General features: G+C 45.2%; 1 protein-coding gene across 3 annotated transcripts in view; it reads left to right on the top strand.

Moving 5' to 3' along the window:
* Positions 1 to 23,851, top strand: part of MAP4 (microtubule associated protein 4) — a 316,185-nt gene that overhangs the window by 202,435 nt on the left and 89,899 nt on the right. Inside the window, exons 9-13 of one of the 3 annotated variants that reach the window (XM_019507995.1) lie at positions 1,769 to 1,902; positions 3,651 to 4,026; positions 5,564 to 5,725; positions 6,043 to 6,210; positions 7,399 to 11,832. In XM_019507995.1, coding sequence (XP_019363540.1) covers positions 1,769 to 1,902; positions 3,651 to 4,026; positions 5,564 to 5,725; positions 6,043 to 6,210; positions 7,399 to 11,832 — 5,274 coding nt within the window. Of the gene's footprint in view, positions 1 to 145; positions 168 to 1,768; positions 1,903 to 3,650; positions 4,027 to 5,563; positions 5,726 to 6,042; positions 6,211 to 7,398; positions 11,833 to 23,851 lie in introns of those variants that run through there. The other 2 variants (XM_019507996.1, XM_019507997.1) reach the window with 2 other exon arrangements.

Genomic DNA, 23,851 nt, shown 5'->3' on the forward strand with positions numbered 1-23,851 from the left:
GATTTTTCAACCGAAACACAGGTCTGTCTTTGCCTCTCCAAAAGGAAGATTGAATGCTCTATGGAAACTATGGAAGTGATATAGCATGACTGAGACGCTAGTGTTTTCTTTCTGTTGAGTCATGGAATAGAAAACATCCATGGTAGCAGCATGTTTCTTGCAGCACAGTGCTCAAAAAAAAGAAGTGGGAAAAGCAAACTGAGCTGTGAACTAGTGGAGGCATCTTGCTTCTAGTTCTGCTTAATGAAGTGAAGTGTCGGCATTTTGGGGCGATCTCAAATTTAGTAGATTTCCCAGAGACTCGGGCAGTTGTTGGAAAAAGGGAGTCAACCATTCTGTTCAGAACCGTGCTTTTCCTCTTGGCTTTTTGCTGCCTTTTCATTTGGTCTTTCTCTCTCCAATTTACAAACCCTATTATTGACACCTGCAGTTCACCTGCATGCCAAAATCACTGGTTTGCATAGATGACATGCCTTTGGTGGTATAGATTCAGCACTCTGGACAGGATTGCTGGCCCTCAACCCAACTGAAAATATACCCTTACTGAACAGAAAACCTCCTTCTGGGGTAACTTTTATTCAAGCAATGTCTGTCCTGATGTTTTCAGTGATGACTTAGTCATTCTTCCTGAAACTGTGTTCTGAAGTCTTAACTCCTATATATCCAGTTTTCCTCTGACCGTGTGAAATAGCATATGGAAAGAGGAGTCGTACTTATTCTGTCTGTGGTGTTATAAACGGTCCTTATTTGGCCAGAAGCACCTATTTAAGGATACTTTCTGGCATAATGATGCCAGTATTTAACCATAATTGGGTCAACAGAGTAACCTAATTCACTGTTAGGTCCTGCATATTCCATAGGATCCATGAAATGGTGTGCAGGGTGTGGGTGTATGCAAGAGAAAATAAAAAAAATGCATTGCATTGTATCAGATTCATATCCAAGTTCTGTACCAGTGGACATTGTAGTAAGTACATTAATAACGGAGGGAATGTTGATTGGTTGATTAATTTGATTGGCATCCTCATACTAGCCAAAAAAGGCGCAGGGCATCTTGCAGTGAAAACAGTTCAAGTCATAAAAGCAGATGAGATGTTTAATGAAATGGTGAATGAAAAAACAATGTCCCAAACCAGCTTAAACCCACCTGCTGAAAGTCTGCCCAAATGGGAAGGTCATCATGAAAGATGTCCAGGCGTGGGCTCTGGGCCTCAAGGCAGGGGGAGTCCAAAGCTGTGATATGTGCATCAGGGTCCTGTATGTCTGCCCAGGTAATGGGTGGGTAATGTGACACCTTCTTTCCTGGTATATCTAATCCATTTGATTTATGGTGAATCACAGCATTGTGGGGTTAAGAGACCTTGAGGGACACCTGGTTCATCCAGTCCCTGGCGAAGTCCTAAATTCATCCCTTTTCAGGAAAATGTGTTTTGGCGCAGAATGCAGGTTTGTGGTGATGTGCTCCTACCTAGAAAAATGAAGTAAGCTAGCTGTTTCTTCAGCGATATGCCATTTAATACGGAACAGCCTGGCCGTATTTTTAGTCACTTTTCGGAATTGAACCACATCTCTGTTACTTCCATGGTTTAACATTACTATTATAATATATTTTTGTTTCAGTTGTGACTACGGTCAGGATCCAGTTATTTTGCTAGGCCGTGTACAGACTCCCCTTCTTTCAGTCGTTTGCTGAAAGAATCGCAGTATATACTAGTAGTGTCCATTTTCATTCACATGTAATCAGTAACAATTCCTTCTGTATGTCCAGTGCCCATCAGGATACCTGATGCAGCAGAGCAATGTTTGCCAGAAAGTTCAATAGCAGATGCTCCTTTTCTAGTAGCGGAGCCCACGGAAGAGACCAAAACTACTGCTGCACCCCAGGAAGCCACACCAGCAGGTAAGGTTTGGCTCTGCCTGCTGAAGATCAGGGGAAGGCCTGAGCCCCCAACAATAAGTGTTGGGGGCTTGGGGATCAGGGGTTGAGCCCAGTGTGATAAAGGCAACGTGGTATTAATGCTTTCAGCAAAGCCAGCCATGACTGAAAATTCCTAGACAGATAGTTTGGGATGAATTGTAGTTAGGAGCTTGCTACTGTTGAATGTTATCAGCCCTTGCACTAAATGACGCCAGATGCTGATTGCTGCCACCAAACCTACAGCTCCAAAAGAAGTTCCCTGCTTATCTTTATCTGTGATTAATGTTCTGCTTAAATTATTTTTATGTAAGTTATTCTTGTGATTAGCTGTCTAATACATGTATGTGTAGGTTCAGTTTCTTCGTGCTCTTTTACAATATGGTTCACTTCAGGGTTTATTGGAGTGCTACTTGCACCATAATACCAAACAACTACACCATTCCCATTCATATTGTCTACTTAATAGCAATCAGTTGGCTCATTTTGGAGAAGCTTGTGCCCTGTTTTGGGGTAAACTGAAACATAGTGCATTGTTGCTGCTTTTCAGATGCCTGTAAACAGGAGAGAGTATTACATATGTCTGGGCAAGTGGATTCTGAAATGTTGATTGAAGGTGGGTCTCAGATTTAAAAAGCTTTGTGTAAAGGAGCTTGTTAATATTCATTATTGTTTAGAGTATGATTTCTGTCCCCCTCACACTATTTATATTGAATTTTTATTCTGTGCAGACAGTAAAGGTAGGCTTGTTTTTCTTTTTTACCTGTTTTATATTCTGAATCTTAATGCTCTCAGACTATTACCTCCTATAATGGCACATGTGCAAAAGGGAAATGTTTAAATTCAAACTAGCTTTGCCTTGAGCAATCTTAGTTTCAAAAAGCTGAAATTGGGTGTAAACTGAGCAGTATTCTTTAAGATTTTTTTCACAGCTTTTGAAGTAATTGAGAACATGGAGACAGAATTGATGTTTTAATTGGAAAGAAAAAAAATGTACGAGCCGTATTCTGAATAAGCTGTAATGTTATCAAAAGCATAGTCAGGCATGGCCATTACTTGGATGGGAATGTGGTGGCAGCAGGGATAGCACCGCTTTCTACATGGAAAGCAAACCAGTTTGCTATGTCCATGGACACTGGAGCTAGATGTGCTGGCATCACAACAAATGGCACCTGTGATTTACTATAGATCTTATGGCATCTCTATTTTTTTTTTCAAGGGTGGGAGAGTATAGCCAACTGTGCATTCATATGCATCCACCCCAGGGACGCTTTTATGTTATACTAAATAAAGAAAAAGCATCATCATCCCTGGGCAGTGCATGGTACACCTTGGTATACGTCTGGATGTCCCCGCTGCTACTTCTTATCTTCAGAGTGGCCTTTATGTAGTACTATGTAGCTGTAAAGGACTAGAAATTAGGCATATATAAAATATGGCAATGGACAGTGGATTATGCAGTTGATTTGAGGTCCCGTGTTGAACGTGGAAGGAGCAGAAGCAAAGAGGAAGTTTGTTTTTTTTTGTTCTTTAGTTGCTGCTGCCTCCTGCACATGGCCTTGTCAGTGCCATTGCCACTGTTCAGTGGTGCAGAGAGGGGAACACCTCCCTCTTTTTTTAAAATAGTTTGTGGGGTCTTTTCTCTCTTCCTGCCTCCCCTGTCTGCCAGCTTCGGCCTCAGCAACATTAAATATTCTGATTGCTCTCATTTCTGCTAGATCCTGCAGCTTCTGTTCCTGTAGCAGATTCTGGGTCTGTTCCTGCTCCTGCAGCCTTGGCTTTTACAGCAGATTCGTGGGCTGCTCCTGCCATGGATGCCGGGACTGCTCCTGCCATGGATCCTTGGAGTGCCGGGTCAGCTCCTGCAGCTGATCTTTGGTCCCTTCCTGCAGCAAATGCTGCGTCTGCTCCCACCATGGATTCTTGGGCAGTTTCCGCAGCAGATCCTTGGGTGGCTCCTGCAGTGCCTGTCCCTGCAGCAGATGCTGGCTCCTCACCTGCAGCATGTGTCCCCACCACCGAGGCTGGGGCTGTTTCTGCCATGGAAGAGCTACTGACGTTTGACCATTCCATTGAGCAGCAAGGGCCAGCTCTTCATATGCCTCCAGCAGGTAGATGGATGTCTGCAAAACTTTTGGCCTCTCAGGCCAGATGAGTGGCAAGGGGCAGGTAGGGCCTGGAGTCCAGCATCATTCCCTTCGACGCGTGCATGCTGGGATTGGATCCTGGAGGCCTGGCCCTGCGCCTTCCCACTCCTCATGTGCTGGGATAGAGTCCCAGGACCCAGCACCACCCACTCTTGGCCTCCCATTCTGGGATCCATTGTGCAAGGCCTGGGGTTCCTCGTGGGTCTGGAAATTTGGCAGTCAGGGAGTGGTGGCACTGCTTTCCCATCACCAAATTTCTGGACCCGTAGGGAGCCCCCAGGCTCAGGAAATAAGCGTAGCAGTAACATAGGAAATGTTGGTTGCCTGGTGGTGGCCAAGGAAGTCATGTTCACCTAAGCTGTGGGACTCTTTATGACCCAGATCTAGACCAGCAGCAGTGGTGGCAGAGAGCTGCAGGAGTTAATGCAACCATTGCTCACCCACACACATCCTCAGCAGGGCTCCGCACCCTGGATTTCAGCAGTGGGCCCTGCCTTGAGTCACCCTGTTCCCAAATTCAGGCCTCCGTGCGACAGATGACACTTCTCTGCAAATGCATCCAGCCCAAAGACCTTATGTTTGACTCCCTGATCTGTTGGACATGATGCTGTTGCTTTGTGCCACATATGAATATTCATAGGTTTTAGGACAGAAATAGGATGTAAGGGGAGAGGTTTCAGTGAGAACCACTGATGGGGTAAAAAACTGTGCAAGTGAAAGAACCAGCTGGTAGGAAAGTACTTAAACAGGCATCTTAAGAGCTAGTCAGGCTTAGAGGCAAGGAGGGTGGCAAGAAAGCAGAGTAGGGTGGCACCTTATAGTTAAACTTGTTCAGAGGGGAATGAACTTGTAAGGGGTCACTTATTGGTTGTAGTTGAGAGAAACCTGAGTTTGCCTTGGCAGGTCTAGGGAGAGAGAGCAAAGGAGTGAAATGCTGACACTGGTGGGAGGTTGAGGATGGTCTCGGGGCAGCCAGAATGAAGTCTTGAGGGGTGCTGGCAGAAGTGAGACTGGACTATATGGGTAAAAATGATATCTGAAGCCATGAGAGTAAATGGGGTCAGTCATATGGAGAGGGAAGAGAGAAAAGAGAGGACTGAGAAGAGATCCTAGAAAGCAGGAGGATCTGCCGAAGGAGCTACCTGGGCAATGAGTGGGGGGAGTTGCAAAACCCCGACCTAAAAAGAAGCAGGAGTGAATAACCAGTTATATTAAGGACTGTAGAATGAGCTCAGGAAACTCCCTTAGATGGAATTGGAAGGAAGCCATTTGCTTCATATATTTCCAGGCATTTGAGAAGAGCAGTTCCACAGGAGGAGATGCTTGGGCATAGAGGAAACTGGATGACAGGAATTTAAGGCAGTAGGAATCAACCACACTTTCAGGGAGTTCGGAAGGAAAGCTAGGGGAAGAGGAGGATGCTGTCTGGAGCGGCAAAGTGGGATCTGAACTGATCACAAATGGAAAAATGCACTGACTTCTGCTTGCTCTTTTTAAACAGAATCTTCAGCACCTTTTGTGATCAAGGAACAAGAAGTTCCAGTCCCAGAAGTGTCTGTTCCTGGGGCAGAACATATTCCTGTGCTAGCGAAGCTGGGGGACAAAATACCATCACCCACCCAACATCTTCCAGAGCCAGTCACCTGTGTCCCAGAGCCAGCAGGTAAGAAGTCTAAACCATCGTACAAAATTGAAAGGCGTTCTGCTAATGATACTTCTCTCTCCCTGTCAATCGCCCCCTATGCACCCAGACACATTATTCCTTTATCTTTAGCGCAGACCAAGCAAGAAAGATTTTGACCTCGACCTGAATGTTTTGTGATGTTCTAAGCATGTGAAAGCAGGGCTGTGTCAGAAACTTTTGCAACATTACCTAAAGACACCACCATTGTAATTCATTATCAAGATTGATTATGCATACTCATCAGATATGAAACACCCATCTCACTGTCTCCTGTTGCCTTTGTGTTGCAATTCTAGCAGAAGCAAAAGAACCAGTGACAATAGCAGAAGCTAAAGAAACTCTTCCAGAAAAATCGGCTCCTTTAGGTGACTTCGCCCCAGTAGAGAAGCCAAAGGAAGAACCTGAAAATGGTCACGTACAGCATTTGGAGCCAGTGCATGATAAACCTCCCCAGGAGCCTACAGGTAGAAAATTGGCAGTAGCTTGTATTTTAGTACAGGATATGTTCTCTGGGTACTGTTCTTCCTTCTGCTGGATGCATTGGTTTTACCTTCTAGCCACTTGGCAAGCAAATGGGTCATTCTACAGCCAGCTCCTCTATGGTTCTGTGCATTTACCTATAGCCCATCTGATCCCTCCTGCAAATGATTTTATCTTCCTGTTTTTACAATGGAGTACAAATTGGGATGCTACTATTATGCTGTCATTGAGGAATGACCTGTGTCTCCACTGCTACAGGATTTAAAAGCTCATCCTCTTTTCCTTGTGCCATTACCCGTTTGGTTTTTACGTTAGTATTATTAAGACAGGCAAATCGGCATTCCTTGATTTGTTTTTGTTTTTTTCCAATAAAATAATATTTATGGTAAATCCCTTTTCCAAATTGAGTTGCATAGCTATCAAAGGAAAGCAATTTTCTTCCTGCTCTCTTAACCCAACCCCTCCACTGAGCTTAGATTTGCTTACTTTTTTGACAGGTGGCTGTTTTTTGGGCCAGGGCTGTGTAAGAAATGATGGAGACCTACTCTAAACTCCATGTCTTGTAATGGAAGAAACTAGTGCTGTCTACACCTGATTACCGCAAACAGTTTTCATTTAGCCAGAGGTTTTGTCTTCTACTGTTTTATGAGTCTTGTGGGGAAATTGCTTAGCCTTTGTTTCTTTCCATTACATACAACTCTAATCTCTTGAGTCTTGTCTTTTCACTGAACTACAGTTTACCTCAATATGGAAAGTTTTCAAACTTAGAAGGGTTTAACTAGTGTCTCTGCTGTCTTGCCTTGCTAAGACAACACAGATTCTTAATGACTTTCTTAAACTGGTAATTTCTGACTACAAAACTTTTGGGGAGGGAGGGGGCAGAGTTGACCACTTACTGGATCAAAAACCACTTATTTAAATTTCATCTTCATTACGTTGATCTGTTTGATTTACTAGTAGTAGAAAATAAACATAAGTGCTATGTAAGTCTAGCTCTTTTAAACAGCACTATTGAAATGGATTTGGGGTTATTGTGTTTTAAAAGTTCTGCACATAAGACAGATGGGACCTGTTCGTGTTTTATTTTATTTAAAAAAAAAAAAAAAAGTTGCCTAAAACCAGACTTTACCAAATAGCTGCTCTGGTACTTGAGCACACTTCCTGTATTGCAGGTGTACCTACTGCACAAGTAAGGCAAGCTAGCAAATCAAGTGAACGCAGGTTTGGCAGAACAGTGCCTTTTGCAGATGTCCCAGAGGAGCTTCTAGTAGGTCTCCCTCACCAGAAGAGCACTGACCCTTTTTCTGTGGCAGAATGTGGATACGTCACTGGAATGCCATCTCGAACCAGAACGCCACATAAAAAGGCAGCTGGACAGTTATCTAGTGTGCCATCCGAGTTTGTGGACAGCCAGAGAGACGTGCAGAGAGAGAGCTGGGATTCTGAAGGTTCTCCAGTGATTATAAAGAAGAAGAAGAAGAAACCAAAGCAAAAGAGGAGCCAGCAACCAAGAACAGCGGAGCTGGGGGAAGAAAATGTAGAGACTTCCAAATGTCTCAAGGCTCCTCCAGTTGTTCTTGAACTGCAAAAGCCAGAGGTGTTCTTCCCCCTACCTGCTGAAGAGCACTTGACTGTCTCAAGGGAGTGGCAAGGAACGGGAGCTTCTGACATGGCGAGGAATACAAAGACAGAAAGCAAAAGCCGCTTCTTAGATAATCCAGATGTGGTCTCTGGTTCAGCAGGAGGGCGGCAGGAAGAACTACTTAAACTCCCACTGCATGCAAAAACTGGAGAAGTTGTCAAAGCGGAGGAAATGAAAGATGATAGCTTGATGCTGCAATCCAAAGGCAGAAGAAAACGGGTACCCTTGGAGCAGCCAGGGTGCAAAACAGAACAGACTAAGATGGGGGAACCCAGCTCGGCACCGATACAGCCCAAGCCATTGGAGAGAAGTCCTGTTGATAAAAATGAAAAGATGGAGTATAAAGAGTTGAAGTATTCTGACCTCAAGGCACCTCTTTCAGAAAGCATCAGTCTAAATCAAGTGGAAAGTCCTTCAGAGGCCAAACCTGCAGAAATCTTCCCTTCTGATAAAAGTCAGGAGGCTAAATACACATCTCCCAAGGCTGGAGAAGCAAATGTGACTGTTCCAAGTGAAATTCAAACTCCCAGTGGGGCTTTGATGGATGAGAAACCAAAGAAAAAAGGTAGTGATGGAAAAAACAAAAAAGCTGAAAGTGGGTTCTCCAAGCAGGCCACTATTTTAGACACCAAGGCACAGATGACTAAACTCCCTGATGTGCTGAAGACAGGTGACAAAATTGAAGGAACAGATTCCTCTGCTAAAAGCACGCAGGTTGGCGTTAGCACTTCAGAGGAGTTATTGAAGGCTACCACAGACATAACCAAAGGACCCTTCCTACCACTGGTAGAAGAGAAACCCAAGGAGGATACTGCTGCGGAAAGCTGGAAGGCTGACGTCAGTTTTTCAGAACAGCCATGCCTTTGGGAGACCAAGACTGATGCAGTCGAACTCCCTGCTCCTGCTCCTCCTCAACCAGGTGACAAAGCTACAGGGGCACATGTCACTGAAAGCAAGGAGACTGGGTTCACTGCATTGGAACCACAGACTGTGACAGACCCCAGCATAGCCGTGGTGATGGACAAACCCAAAAAAAAGGGTGGTGAAGGGAGAAGCAAGAAGATCAAAAGTTCCTCTGAGCTACCAGGTCTTTTGGAGGCTACAGATACCAGCCAAGTTACTGCTGTAGTGGAGACAGATGACAAAACTAAAGACTCGAGCTTTATTGAGAGAGGGAAGGAAACTGCAGAGCATTTATTAGAGAAGATAACATATCCTAGTGCTCCAAAAGCAGCAGACAAGCCAAAGAAAAAGACCGGTGATGGAAAAAGCAAAAAGGTTGAAAAGACTTATTTCCAACAGCCGATCTTTCTGGAGGCAAAGGCAGACCCCAGTGGTCTGTCTGCTGTCGTAGAGACAGATGACAAAACTAAAGAAATAAGTTTTGATAATAAAAGCAAGGGAAGTGGTTTAACTACTGTAGAACGTCTGCTGGAAGGCGGCACAGATGCAACTCAAGTGCAAGGTCCCACTACACTGGTAGCTGAAAAATGGCAAGAGGATATTGCTGGAAAAGGTGACTTGAGCTTGTCAGAGCAAACCTTTGTTTTGGAGGCTAAGACAGATACAGCCAGATTTCCTGCTAGTTCCGAGAGAGTTGGTAAAACCAAGGGAGGAAGTGTGACAGAGAAGAACAAGGATTCTGAATTTAGTGTATTAGAGCAACCGCCTGTGACAGGTTCCAGTGCGACGCCTGTGATGGACAAACCTAGGAAGAGGGGGAGTGATGGGAGACGGAAAAAAAGTGACAGAAGTGCTTTTGAGCAGGCTCTTTCTCTGGAAACTAAAGTAGAGGCACGTAACCTTCCTGCTGTAGTGCAGACAGCTGAAAAACCTAAAGACACAGCCTTTGCTGATAGAGGCAAAGAGTCTGACTCGAGTACAGCAGAGCGTCTGCTGGAGAGTTTGACAGATACAGCCAAGGTGCACGTTCCTATTGCTGAACCGGTGCAGGAGAAACCTAAAATTCAGGGTAGTGATGGCAAAAGCTTATGTGAGAACTTGGGTCCCTCAGATCCTAAAATGGACCCAGCAAAGCCAGAGATAGTCATCCAAAGTAAAGAAACTCTTCCCATAGAGAAGGGCAAGGAGCCTGATTTTGCTGTGTTAGAGCCCCTCGTGGAGGATAGGACAGATATAGCTAAGGCGCATGCTCCCATTCCAGAAGTGATGACTGAAAAACCTAAGAAAAAGGCTGTCGGTGTAAAAAGCAAAAAAGCTGAGAGCAGGCCTGAGCCTCATGCTGCTCTGGAGGCAAAGATGGACCAAGGCAAAAGTCCCAGGATGGCAGAGAAGGTAGATGCTACTGGTAAGGTCAAGGAGGTTGATTTTGCTGCTTTAGAGAGTCTGCTGGAGGATTTAACTGATACGGCTAAAGTTCAAGCTCCCATTATGCTGCTGGAAGTGGAAAAAAACGAATTAGCTGATAAGGGGAAAAGTGCAAAAGCTGAGGTTGGTTTAGAGCAGCCATTCTTTCTGCAGCCTAGGGCATGTGCAGCCGGGCTTTCTGGCAGCAGTGCAGAGACAGGTGACAAAATGACAGGAGTCCCTTGCCCAGAAAAGATCAAGGGGGTGGGATTTACTCTTTTCGAGTATCCAGCCATGGCAGATCCCAGTCCAGGACTGGTGACTGATAAACCTAAAAAGAGGGGGAGTGAGGGAAAAAACAAAAGGGTTAAAAATGCCTCGGACCAGCCAGTTGTGGAGACTAAGCCAGACAAGAGACAAGTGCAGCCTCCCCTTGTCGCAGAGCTGGAGTATACAATGGAGGAAATGGGGTTTGTAGATGAAAACAGAAATATCAGAAACTTTCCACCTGGGCATCAGATGCCTTGGGATGATAAAGTGGACTTGTTCGCACCATTCACGCAGGCTGGAGCAGCTGGCTTTGGCCAAACCAGCAAAGTTTGTTCTGATCAAAATCAAGGGCTTGAAAGTACCTTTCCAGAGCATCCAGCAAAGGACGGAAGAAGCAAGGTGCTCCCTCTCCCTGAAGCAGCCTTGGAGGACACTGGCAGAGAGTCCAGGACCAGGGATAAAAAGGGGAAATATAAGCAGAAACCATATGAGCATCCTGTCAAACTGGAAAGCAAAGGGGCTGGAACAGAGGCTTCCAGTTCAGGCACGGAGGGTGACAAAGCCCAAGAAACCGCCGCTGAGGATAAGGTGACAGGAAAACCACTTTCCCTGGATTGTAGAGTTAAACAGGACGCTGAGGTAGGAAGGGACCATGTGCACATGCCCACGTTGGCAGAGAAGGATGACAAAGAAATAAGTATTGCGGACAAAAGGCAGAGCGAGTGCACTTCCTTGGATCATGTAGTGCAGGAGGCAGACCCAAAAAATGAAATGGTTCTTCCAGGTGCCAAAGTGACGGACAAAGCGGGAGGAACTGGCTTTGTTGTTGAGAAGGGTGTTGGGTCTGTGGCTCCCGAGCGGCCGATGCTGTGGGAAAACAAAGCGGAAGCGGTTGCGCTCCATGTTTTAGCTGCAGCCTTGGTAGAGAACAAAGCTGAAGGAACTGGGCTGAGTGAGCCAAGCTTCCCCGAGAGCTCTCGTGGGTCAGGAAACGAGGCAGAGGTAGCCGACGCTGCCCACGCAGCTGGGAGAGGTGCCCCGCCAGAAGACATCAGTCCTGTTGATGCAGTGAAGGGCCATTGTGAAACCCCCCAGGAGGTTGGTGCGGCTGAGTCGGAAGTTGGCCTGAAGGACGTCCAAGCCTTGAAACCTGAAAAGGATAAGCATGCAGACTTGATGCAGAAAAAAGTAGCTGGATCTGGACAAAAAGTGGTGAAAGAGAAAAAGAAAGAAGAGAAAGTCAAAGCTACAGAACAGATTAAAGGCTACATGAGACCCACAAAATCGAGAGGACTTCCAGCTCCACCACCCAGGCCTGCTGTGCAAGACCGAGAGAAGCAAAGGCAGCTGAAAACCAATGGTATGAACTGGCAACGGCACGAAAGAGGTGTGTGCTTGTGATTTGAGCTAGCAGCAGTAACGCAGACAGCTTGCGTGCAAGACCTTGCTACTTGTCAGTGCATTGGCATGAGTACATAACTGTTAATCCTTCGTGGCACAAATAAACATGGCATGACTGTTTTTGGCTGATCTTAAAAGGCTGTTAGTTCTGCTTGCCTGTCTCACGGTGCTAATTCCCAGAGTTCGAAGAATCGACAGTATTGGTTTAAATTCCAGTGCTCCGTTTCTTTGTGCAGCCTTCCAAGTTAACCTTACCCGTGTGTGTTGTAACTCTACAAATTAAACTACTCTGACTGTCCCAGTGCCATTTACATTTCTCCGTCTGGGGGCTGTAAATGACACCTGGCCAAGCTGCAGGATCCTGGGTGTCCTGTCCTGGACCTGACACAGACTGTTTGGTCGAGGGGAAAATGTTTTCAGGTGAACCACCTGGCGTACCACGTGTTTTACACCAGTGGAGAGCAGGGCACTGCCTATTTCGACAGCGGGAAACATTCCTACCAATCTTTGGTAGCTGGAGAAATCTGTATTTCGTTGTGGTTTTTGCTGGCCACTTTAGACACTAACCTGACTCTGCCAACTTTGGTAAAGCAGTAATCACAGTGATGCGATTTTAAAACTTCTTAGGTCTCGGAGCACTTTGGGGCGGGTTAGTAGAACTTGTCACGGTTCTGGCCCTGTAGGTCTAGGGTTGACATGGGGCTAACGTCCAGACTTCCGTTACTTGCTGTGTGTACAGGCAGATGTATTTAAAAAGAGAAAGCAAAACAACCCCCGGGGGCTTCTGACAACTACAGACCTCCTTAGAAATGAGGTGTCTGTCTCATCTTATTGGCCGATTCCAATCTAATGAGGTAACCTGGCAAAGCTCACCCTTGCCTTGTCCTTCTGATTTTTGCCTTGTCCTTAGGCTTGAAAATTCCCCGTTTCTCCGTCCATAGACTGCCACCTTGTCAGCTTGCATGATGCAGTCACTAACATACCGGATGTGGAGCCGAAGTCAGCTTTACTGTTCTGGTTGGGGTTTGGAGAGGTTTTGTAACTTTTTTTTTTTTTAATGAGTGTTTCGTAACCCCAAGCAGTTCTATTTTGGTAAAGTGGTGTGCTGTGCATGAACTTGTGCCCTTTGAATATTGTTCTTTGGTGCATGATGGTACAAAAGGAGAGAAAATGCTCTAGGCAGCATCTTTAAAAACTGAACAAACCCACTTACTGTGATCTGCTCAAATTGCTTTCTTTCCCTTTGCAAAGTACGATATAGAAAAGGCCAATTTTTAAAGCTATGGGATTACAGCAAAAAAGAAACCTTCTTGAAGATGTTGCACAAGTTTAATCTTGCTGTAAACTGCGCAGCGCATCAGAGGGCTCCCAGTGCAATGGCGAATCTTTCATGTGAAGACTGATGTGCAGGTTGCATTGTCAAGATGGTACTATATACAGTAACAGGGTTTTTAATTAATCATGTTTGCCTGCATTCTTGACTACACCGAGCAATGCTTGGGAGATTTGCAGTTCCCTTTTTGAGAAGCTGTGAACAACTGAGATTATTTTGGAAGTGTTTGTTGACACTTTCCTCACCCCAGTTTGAATGCACAGGCTGTCGGGTACAGGATTGGCAAGGAAGGCCTGAGGGGTGGATCTGGCCTTTGGCATGGCTGTAGGCAATCTAATGGTGACTGCACAACATCCGGCTGAGTGAGAAAATGTAGCTTTCAATAAAGAGTGGAACAGTCTAGGGACAAAGAGGCAGGCTCCCTGGGCTGGCACTTGTCCAGGTGTTTGTCTTGCTCTTTCCATCTACATCCTCCAACTACAAATGAAATAACCCTTTAACGAATTCCTACAAAAAGTAAGTCTTTCCATAGTGCAAAGAAATGATTTTGTGCAAAATCAGCTTAGGATGGATGGCAGGGTGTCGAGCAATCGGGTCCAAACCATGCAAACCGATAAATGCATGTTAAAAACATTTATCAGTGAGATGAAGGGTCTGAGTTTGGAAGTGGCGTACAGCGAGTGCTCTTGTTTGCCCATTAGTGTAGGAGTTGACGGTCTGACCATTAAGCCATGAACCTAGCTCCTGTACTCTGCTTTGCTTCCTGTAGCATTTAATTTTGTACTGTCAAATCTTTGAAAAAAAGATGCTGCAGAAGTGTCTTAAGTATTGCCAACCTAGCTATATAGAGTGGTTTTGCTCAACTGTAACTTTTGGGTTTAAAAAAAAAAAAAAAAAAAAAAGCTATTTTCAGGTGTTCCTGAGGGTGATACAGGTCTCAAAAGTAAGGTTTTGAATTGTTTTAAATGTCCCTCAGGTCATTCTACCATCCCTGTGCATTGTCATATATAGCTGCATTTTTTTAATGCTGGATCAGATATCTACTATCCATGTTGCACGTCTTGTTCTTCCTGCTTGTATCCATTCATGTTCCTTCTTCTGGTAAACCCAGATTTGCTATTCTGAGAAGTTCTGCTGAACTGAAATTTAAAGCGCCTATTTTTGTGGGTTATTACTTTTGTATATACTACAGTACAATGCGATGCCTCCCTCTAGATTATATGGAAATGTTTAGGTAGTGCTGTGGCTTTATGAAACACAGAATGAATCTTCATGCCTGCCCACAAGAGGTTTTCATACAGTATATGTCTTGGACTGTGTGGCAGCTGCAGCTCTGTATTGTCCCTGGTTGCATTGTCCATGGATTATATGCAAAACCCTGTACTTTTGATTGCAAATTTGCACTGTTGGGGTTTGGGAAATGACAGATCCGCGGCTGCCTGTGCAATGTGAATTCTGCTTCTTGTGCCTTGGCTCCTTATTACTGCCGTTAATAGAAACATGCCAGGTTACTCTGGAAACCCGGTTCACGTCTTTAATACTGCTGAGCAGTTAACTTCATACCCCAAACCTGCCAAGCTGCTGATCCATGTTTATTAGACAAGAAATGCTGTTTTCCCAGCAGGATTTTAGAGCAACCTTTCTGCTGCTTTCTGGCTGGAGTTACTGGTAGTAGTAGGTGATATGTAAGGAATTCAATCATGTAGGTGTTTCCAGGTGCATACTCTTATTGATAATAGTGCAGTTGACTTAATAGCAATGATGGTGGCAGTAGTATCATTTGGACTGAGTTTTTTGGGGTTTTTTTATCCTCCCACTATTGAGCCATTCTGCCCCAGGACTTCCAGACAGTATTCCTTTCCCTTTCCCTTCTCTTGCTTAGTTTTCTATGCTCTGCTGGTATCTGTGTCCACTCCAGGCTTCCTAGAAAAAAGCTGACCTCCATCCTCTGGCTTAAGAAACAATATATTCTGAACGGTCTTTCTTAGCCCTTGTGTTTTTGTTCATGTCCACCTGCAGCTTGGCCTCCCACACTCGGATTGTGTCAGCTTGGGACCAGGGCTATCCCTCTGGTTTTTGCAGCATCGATTATAATGGTACCCCATTCTTGACTGGGTTGTCTCAGTGCTAGCTTGAAACTGAGCCACTTATTGCACACCAGGGTGGGTAACACTGATTAAGCTTCAGAAAAATGACAGGGATTTGAAGTGCTGGTCTCTTACGTAGCATCCTTCTCTTTTCAGAAGCTTTCGTCCCATTCCCTTTTGCTGCCCTCCGCTGGAATCCTTCCAGTACCCATTCCTTTAGCTGATGACAACCAGCTGTCTTCACAGCACTCACCAATACCCATCATTGGCATAATCTCTTGGTGCGTAACATAATGCCCATTTTTTAATCTGACAGTTTTACATCCCTCCTATGTAAATAAAATATGTTCGGCAGCCAAAAGAGCCACCCCTATTTAATTACAATGTTTGCTTCTGTTCAGTAGCCACAATGATGCCCTTTTGTTGAATGTTTTCTTTTCCTGGCAGCGCTGAATTATAGTGGTGCCATTCATGCTCTTAAGTCTGTTAGCATTTCCATTATAACTCCCCTCACATGCACTTTTAATGGTTTATAACTCTGCTGTGACTTGCTCTGAGCTTATAACGGGTTATAGTTGATATCGGCTTGGTGAGGCACGGAGCACAACAGGTTTTGGGACCATATAAAGACATAATTACACCTGGTGATGTAACTGAAATTACTGCCGCCTCAGGACCTCGAGCACAAGAACTCTGCGCAGGAATGCTTTATAATAAAATGCATGCTTGCATTTTGTTAGTGGCCTTAATCGTGCCGTACTGTGCCAGACTAATGTTGTGCTCTGACCAGCAGCTGACCTGCAAAATTAGCCGGCATCAGAAATTTGATTAAAGAGTTCAAGAAAAAGTCAGAGGTCTGCCTTGAGCATAGTAGGCTCGTTGGGGTGGGAGAGACGAACCAGATTGTGTAGCCAGCGGCAGTGCAAGGGATGCATGGTCAGCCTTGCCTTCAGGTGCCTTTGCTTCTCCAGCTAGAACAATTGGGTGCTTCTTTATAGCTGGGGTGATTAAGTGGGCAGCCTTTGGCGTCAGTCTGGAGCAAGACTGATGGCACCCCGTGGGAATGTGTTGGAGCCCCCGTCTTGGACAGGTATGCTTCACCCGTGACTCAAAGGCATTTCTTCAAACCAACAAGCAATTAGAGTTTAGCTTATCCTGAAGAGTGGTGGCGTCTCATTCGTTAGCATGCCTTGGAGAGCTGGAGATGTTCTTGCTAATAAAATGGTTACGCGTGTTTGTTAAATCTTTTGGCCTCTGTATCTGGTGGCAGCGAGTTGCACAGAGCAACACAAGGCAAGTGTTGCGTTACAGAAGAGAAACTCTGCTGTGTATATCTAACAAACATCAAGAGCCTTTGTCGTCTTCTCTCTGCCCCCTGTATCTGCACGCTTGTGGGTTTGTACTCAGTCCCGGTGAGACAAGAAGCTTCTGTCTTATTTAGAGCAACTCTTGTTCTTTAAATTAAAAAAATAGTAGTTTAGTTTCAAAAGCTCTTTCGGTGATTTCTGCCTCCAGAAAATAACTGGGTACTTGGTGTCGTCTTAATGCTGGTGCAGGCAAATCTCTTCAGGTTTGTAATTTCTCTAAACTTTGTTCTCGTTTGCCAACCCAAATACTTCTACATCTCCTGTGTGGTGGGGAGGGGGAGTTGTAGCTCTCAGGGTTGGTAAGAGTATGTTCATTTGTGTGCAAACCATCTGGCTTTTTCTTGTACCTTGTACCCACGATGGCTCGTCCTATATCTGACCCAGCCTGTTCAGGAACACGCATCTCAAGGTAAAGCAAAAGCTGGAGTCTCAAGATATTAAACTTGCAACTTCACGTTTAGTTTTCCTTTTCCCATTCCCCTGTCCAAGCTCTCAGTTGAGATTCACGTTTTTTAGCATAAGCTTTTTGGGATGTGGGGAAAAATGCACGTGTATGTAGGGGACAGAGGGGAGTGATGGTTCATACGGGGCCTTTTCATTTCTGGGCATGTATGAGTAGGGACCGACTTAAATTGTGGCTTTGCAATTTTTCATGGAAACCATGAAAAATGGCAACCTGTATTTTTTTTTAAAAATTAATATATATTTTTTAAAAATAAATTAAAAATGGCAGTGGCCACAATTTTCATAGGAAATCAACCAAAAAAAAGAAAAAGAAAATGCTGGCTCCCCAGCAGTAGCCAATGGTCCTCGCTGCTGCTGTGGCCCAGCCTTGCAGCCCGCCCAGGAGGGGAAGGCACGGGCTGGTGGGGCAGCATGAAGGGGAGCAGCCAAAAATGGCAGCGGCCCCCTCATGCCTCTCCACCAATCAGTGCTGAAGGGTGGGACCTCTCCGCTAATCAGTGCTGGGGGGCGGGGCCACCGTGAAATGACCACGAAATCGACTCTTCAGGCCCCGCCTAAGCCACAAAAATTGCTTTCTCTCGCCACGAGAGAGGTCCCTATGCACGTGGCAAGGCGCTTGAGTCTTGAGGCTTTATTCCCTGGCAGCCTCCAGGAGGTGGGGGGTGGCTCTCGCTCCCACGTGCCGAGCGTCGGTGCCTCCGCCTTGCCGAGTAGACGTTCTTCCTTCTCACCCCTTCAACAGCTGTCTGGCCCATACGTTTCTTTTGTTTTTTTCCCAGAACGGGCCAAAATTACAGTGGATCAGTGGGGGGGGGGTACCAGTAGAACAAAACTTAAAAATATTTCTTTTCCTATTAGCTTTCTCTGCTCGTCTGTTGGTCGCCTGTATGACACCCAGTCCAAACAGTGAGAATGAAGCTGTTTGGTTTCCATCCCACTTCTCAGCTCAGGCTCTTGCTCGCTAGCCCCATGTTGCGGTGTTTCAGTTACAAACTGCTGTAGGGACGCTTTTTGATGAAAGCTGTTTTATGTTGGAATTAAGTAAGGAGATGCTTTGTTTTTGCTCCTCTTGGGGATTTTTAAATATTTTTCCTACAGACTCTAAAATGAGTCAGACTTGATAAATTCCCTGCCTCAGATGGGTAGCAGCAGACTATTTTCCCAGGCACCTGTTAAACGTTATGGCTTTGCTTTAAAGCAATGCTAGTTTGATTACTGAAAGTTCATGTCTACTTCTTGACCTCTTGCAAAGTGTGGGAAGAAACAAGGCGTGCGAGTTCAGGCTGCAGATACCACGCGGCAGTGTTTTAATGAGTTTGTTTTATATGCGATGAATGGTTGCTTGAACAGCAGGAGGTATGTGTCTGTATGAGCCTCCACTTGAGTGATTATCCAAATTGCAATTTTACGGGCTTGGCTTTTATTATGAAGGAGTATATCCTTGATGGATCTGATAAACCGATCATTGACTGTTATTGGTAATACTACTTAATTAATGATCGTGTCACTTGGACAAGCTGGTGAGGAGCTGTTCATCATCCTGGAGAGTGGTGTTGCCTTGGTAACCAGTGCAAAGGACTGCATAGAAACAATCATGTTGGATTTAAAAAAAAAAAAGGCATTAAACAGGATAAGTAATAGCTTCAGGAACAAAACAGGAATAGAAACACAAGACTGATTCATCTGCTGAGGATGGAAGCTTGTGTGTTGGGCTTTAGCTCATGATGTATTGATATATAGTGACCTTGGTCTGCTTTGGTATTGGCATTATAAGAGCCTCGGTAATCATGTTGTACACCTGTCTGAAAAGTCCTAGTAAAATGAACAGCAATTCCTTGCAGTTTCTTGAACTGAAAGGTCCATCTTCGCTGGAAAATTGTACTTTAAATCCAGAGAGAAAATAGAAACCTCAAAACATCTTTAAGCAGCTGAAGATGCTGATGTCTGCACATCTGTTTGGGCTTTCTAATGCCATAAGGAAACTTATTTTAGTACATAGGGCTCACTTGGGTTTTTTTGCCAGCCTCATCAATAGAATCGCTCTTGTCATTTTATGCTGGATAAATTCTATAGGCTAAATGCAAGCCAGTTGCCATCTCCCTAAGGAGATATGCTCACTGTTGGAAGGGAGAGAGGGCTTGGGCAGTAAACCCTCTCTGTGCCTGGAAGAATCACTGAAGTCTGACTGGCTGCAGCTCACAAATATCTTGCTTTTGTCTGATGCACATAACAGGAAAGCCATGGGGAGTAATGGGGATTGTGAAATGCAGAATTCACACCTCCTATGAAAATTCCTATGTCTGTCTTGAGACAGAACGGAGGGATCAGTGAATAAGCGGGGAGGCTTGGGATTTTATCCACTTACCCTTTCCTGCTTGGCCATTCATTACAGAATGGCACGTTTTCTTCTTCCAGTGCAACACCTGATTTTTTTTATATATTTAAGGAATTTAAGGCCACAAAGTAACCAGTGGCAGATCTGGGAACACAATTTAAGTCTCAGGACTCCCATCTTCTTTCTTAGTCATTAGACCATGATTTCTGGCCTAGGTGTGGCAGGAAGAAATGTGCTTTTTTTAGCCTGAAGAGGGATACATCAAGAAATGCTTAGGAAAAATGTGTTGGAAGAGAACGAGAGTGATTAGCGTGCTTGATTGGCTTCAGGGGGTTGTAAATGCACATGGAAATCAGAGGGAAAGGACTGTGTATGTTGAAACAGGGACAGGTGTGTGTTGAATTAAGCTACCAAGAGGCTTCACGGGAGAAGGAACGGCAGAGTAGGTTGCTCGCCTGTTCTGGGACAGCGAGCTGTTGGTGACTGCGGCAGGTTGTCCTCCTAGGGTTTGCACAGTGTGTGCTGAAGCAGTTGGGCTCCTTCTGTTTTTATTTTGTCCTTTCAGAATAGTAGTTGCTGTATAAGATTATTAAATCCTGATTGACAGCTGACACTTTCTGGGATAATGGGGATTTTCTGCTGGGATCCAAATAATAAATTGCACTTATCAACCAATGTACAAAAAACCTAAAACTTAAAAGGAGAAGATCAAAGCAAAAACTCTGGCTTTTGGCTCTTAATTTTGCATGGTAGGGCACTGCACGACTCGGTATTGCTGCCAGTAGCTGCTTGAACGTAACTTCTCGAGTAGCATTAAGTATGCTGCATGGCATCCATCGCGTTTGGAAAGGAATGAAAACAGCCATTCATGAGCCGGTCACCTACGTTCTGCCCTGTGAAGTCTTCATAATGTACTCGTTAGGCCGGAGCTATTCAGCCTTGGGGCAAAGCAGTTTTTGGACCATCTCGAGCGTGTTTTGATGTCTCTCTTTTTGAGTGTGGCGTGAAGCTCACAAGGTCCTAGAGGGTGGGAACGTGAGGGAGGACAACAGTGCCTTAATTTACCTGCTTTACATTGCTTCAAGGTCCAGGACTTTATTTAATTTTGGACCCATAACAAAAAAGCAGTGCGGTGCAATCCAGTGACAATTTGTGGGTCTGATGTATTGCAAACCACTAAAGCAATGGTTCATGAGTGAGTTTGGTGTCATCCCCAGTTGAGAGCCACTGTTGTGCTGCCTTGGCTTGCCTCAGCGGTTCTCAGCTGGGATGTGTCTGCCAAGGCTGGGAGGAGCTGTCCCGTACGCCTCCGTTTCTGGGAGGAGCGCATGAGGGATGGGGAGGGCTTGTGTCAGGATTAAGCACTCTTGCCTGCTTTAGGTTTATCAGATAACCCTGATGCCAGCAGGAGTCTGCCTGCCCCAGGGCACCCTTGAAAGGCTCTCATAGCACCCTGGTTAAGGGCTGCTGCACGAGATCTATTCTGGGGTATTTTCTCCTATTAGAATGATGGGAATTGGTCTGCTTCCCAGTGGCATAAAGCATTCCTCTCTGCCTCAAGTGATTGTGAAGTCAGATCCTGCCACCTTATTTTATCTTGCTTGCTTTGTTTTCCGCCTAATTTAACCAATGATTCTCTTCACGACTTGCTAGAACTTGAAAACGGTGCTCTGACCATTAGAAAACGTTAACAGCCGGCTTTCAGCTGGTGAAGAACAGTACCGGATCGCTGGTAAGTCGGGGTCTGTCCAGCTGGAGGAGGCAGCTTGGCGATATCATGGGCAGATCGTGGGTCTGGCTGCCATTTTCAAAGGCTTATTGTGGCCAGGGGCCCCAGTGGCCCCACCCCTTGCTGCCAATTGGCTGAGGGCTGTCTCATGTGGCCCCGTCCCTCGTTGCTGATTGGTGGAGATGGGCAGGGCTGCATGACAGGCAGCCCTCAGCCTATCAGTAGCGAGGGGCAGGGCGGTAGCCATCTAGCCTGCCTGCCTTGCACCAGCAGCCTCCCTCTGCCCTTCCCTGTAGCAGGCCGGGAGGACTGGTGGATCCCATGGAGGAGCCAGCATTTTATTTTTAATAAGTTTTTCTTTTTTTCTGCATGGATTTTGCAGAGATCACCCAATCTTGTGCTTTTCTGCACAATTGCAGTATGAGTAGGTCCCTACTGATGAGTTGAGATGAGCTGCTAAAATCCTTTTCCGAGTAAACTGAAGTGAAAGGGGAGCAGTGTAGGTGATGGGAATCAAATGACTTAAGTCTGAAATCTTGTGACAAGTCAGGCACTTCAGCAGAGCAGCTATAAACACTTTGGCTAGCACATTGATGCTCTAGTCCTGCATTAGTTATGCGAGAGAACACAAATGTGGATGTCGATGTAGCAAGATGTCTATGAATATTAAATATTTTTTAAAATGCCTAGTTCTTTTGAGAAGAGTAGGGCTGGTGGGTGGAAGTATTTTGGTTAATTGGAGGGTGTCATGACGGATGGGTATAATTTACAGTACCTTACTCATTGTTTTTAAAATATAGGAACATTTCAGATCCCAAATTCAAATGCAAGTAGATAAATGCAGGGATCACAGCATCTGGCTGGAGCAGGGTGAATTCAGGGGTTGTAATGTAGCTCCAGTTTTGCTGCTTGAGGTCTAAAAATAAATCTCCACCCAATTAAACTGAAGCAGCAATTCTTCCTTACTGCTGGCTAGCAAGGAGGAAGAAATTCCTCCTGGACAGGTGTTTTTGAACGGTCTCTGAGCCATGGCCACGCTGGGGAAAACAATCATCAAGGAGGCGGCAATTCCAGAACTCTCTTTGCTAGTCAGGGTCTTCATCACGCCCTGTAACGGTGAGTGAATGGATCAAGGGATAGAGGTAATCTTTACAACTTTCAGCGAGTCTCCAGGTTTTGCTGGGGAGTTGATCATGTGTAATTAAATTAAATGTAACTGGTTGAAATTGGACATGCCTTTAATTAAACCTGTAAAGTGTTTAAAAGTATTAATTTGACCCATCCTTGATGCCCAAGTTTAATTAAAGTTCGGCAGACTTATATAAATGGTCCAAAGGGGTGTGTATCTGCTGCTGGAGCGAGCGTGCATCTGTCCCACCGAATTTCTGGGGTGGAGCATCTCTGCCTGGGGTAAGGTGGGGAGGGAGGTGCTGGGAATCAAACCTGGTCCTCTTCTGAGGATTGTTGAGAGGAATTTGAAGGCCGAAATGCCTTAAGAACAAAGCTCTGTAGGATCCTGGGTTAGTAACAGATTGAGCAGACTCTGGACAGCTCTGCTCCTCGCTCACTGATTTGACCATGTTGGAGTTTGGAAGCCTTCGTTCGGGGGCATCTGTCATTTCTTGCACTCGTATCTGGAAGGAGCTCGCGATGCCTGTGGAAGGACTTGGTGGGTGGGTGGAGGAATTTGGATCAGTCCAGCTTCTCTTTGCCAGCTGTCTTTTCTGTCTGCATTTAATTGGCCTTGTACCTTTACACGCAGTTGGTTCACCATCAAGTCTTGCTGTCCTCCCCACTCACCTCCCATTGCTGACCGCTCCTGCTCCCAGCAGACTGATTTGTAGCTCAGAGGATAAGTTGAGCCATTGCAAATCAATGGCTTCAGTGGACAGCACCATATCCAACCTTTTCCAAAAGTGCAAGCCTTGAATGATCTTGACAGTTTGAAGAGAAAAAGGCAGGATTTTTTTCTTTTCAGAGGAAGGTGATATCTTCGCTCTGAGTAGGAGCCAGAAACGTCTTGCCACAGAGCTGTTTGAAAGAGAAATGTTGAGAGAGCTGCATTATGCACTTATTACACTTCAGGGGGCTTGTCTTACAGATCCGTGCAGTGTGCAATTCTGAGAGTAAAATATTTATATTGGAAACATTTCCTGGAGTGAGTGAAAAATAAACTGCTTTTGACAACTGCCAGAAGTCATTGCATTGAGAACCACAAACCCGCTCCAGACCTGTCCCGTTCCGTTCGGTCTTGAGCTTTGTTCAGGATTAAACTCGTGTGATCAACACTATTTTTCTTGAATGAACAGCTCTCCATAGTGGCATCTTTTGTGATCTCTGCTGATACAGGAAGTATGTATCAAATGCATTCCTCTGATGGCAAAACTCTGCCTTTGGTAGGCAAATGTTTCCTTTTGGGTTTTTTGGGGGAAATGATACCAAGCAGATTTTCCAGCAAGCCTCAGGAACGGTTCTCGTCTGTTTGCATTTTTAAAAAATCCATGTTACCTGTTAAAGAACAGTCTATCACAATGCTCTTTGGAAGGGAAAAATGCAGTGCAAGCTCTCCATAACCGTAAAACGTGGGCAGCAAAACCTGTATAATTATACTAGTTGCATTGTTCACAGAGGAATCTGTTTTGGTGAAGTTATTAGAAGCACATCAGAATAACTCCACAGGGGAAAAAAA

This window comes from Gavialis gangeticus, unplaced genomic scaffold (genome assembly GCF_001723915.1).
Source record: "Gavialis gangeticus isolate Ggan-Ray unplaced genomic scaffold, GavGan_comp1, whole genome shotgun sequence".
NCBI lineage: Eukaryota > Metazoa > Chordata > Crocodylia > Gavialidae > Gavialis > Gavialis gangeticus.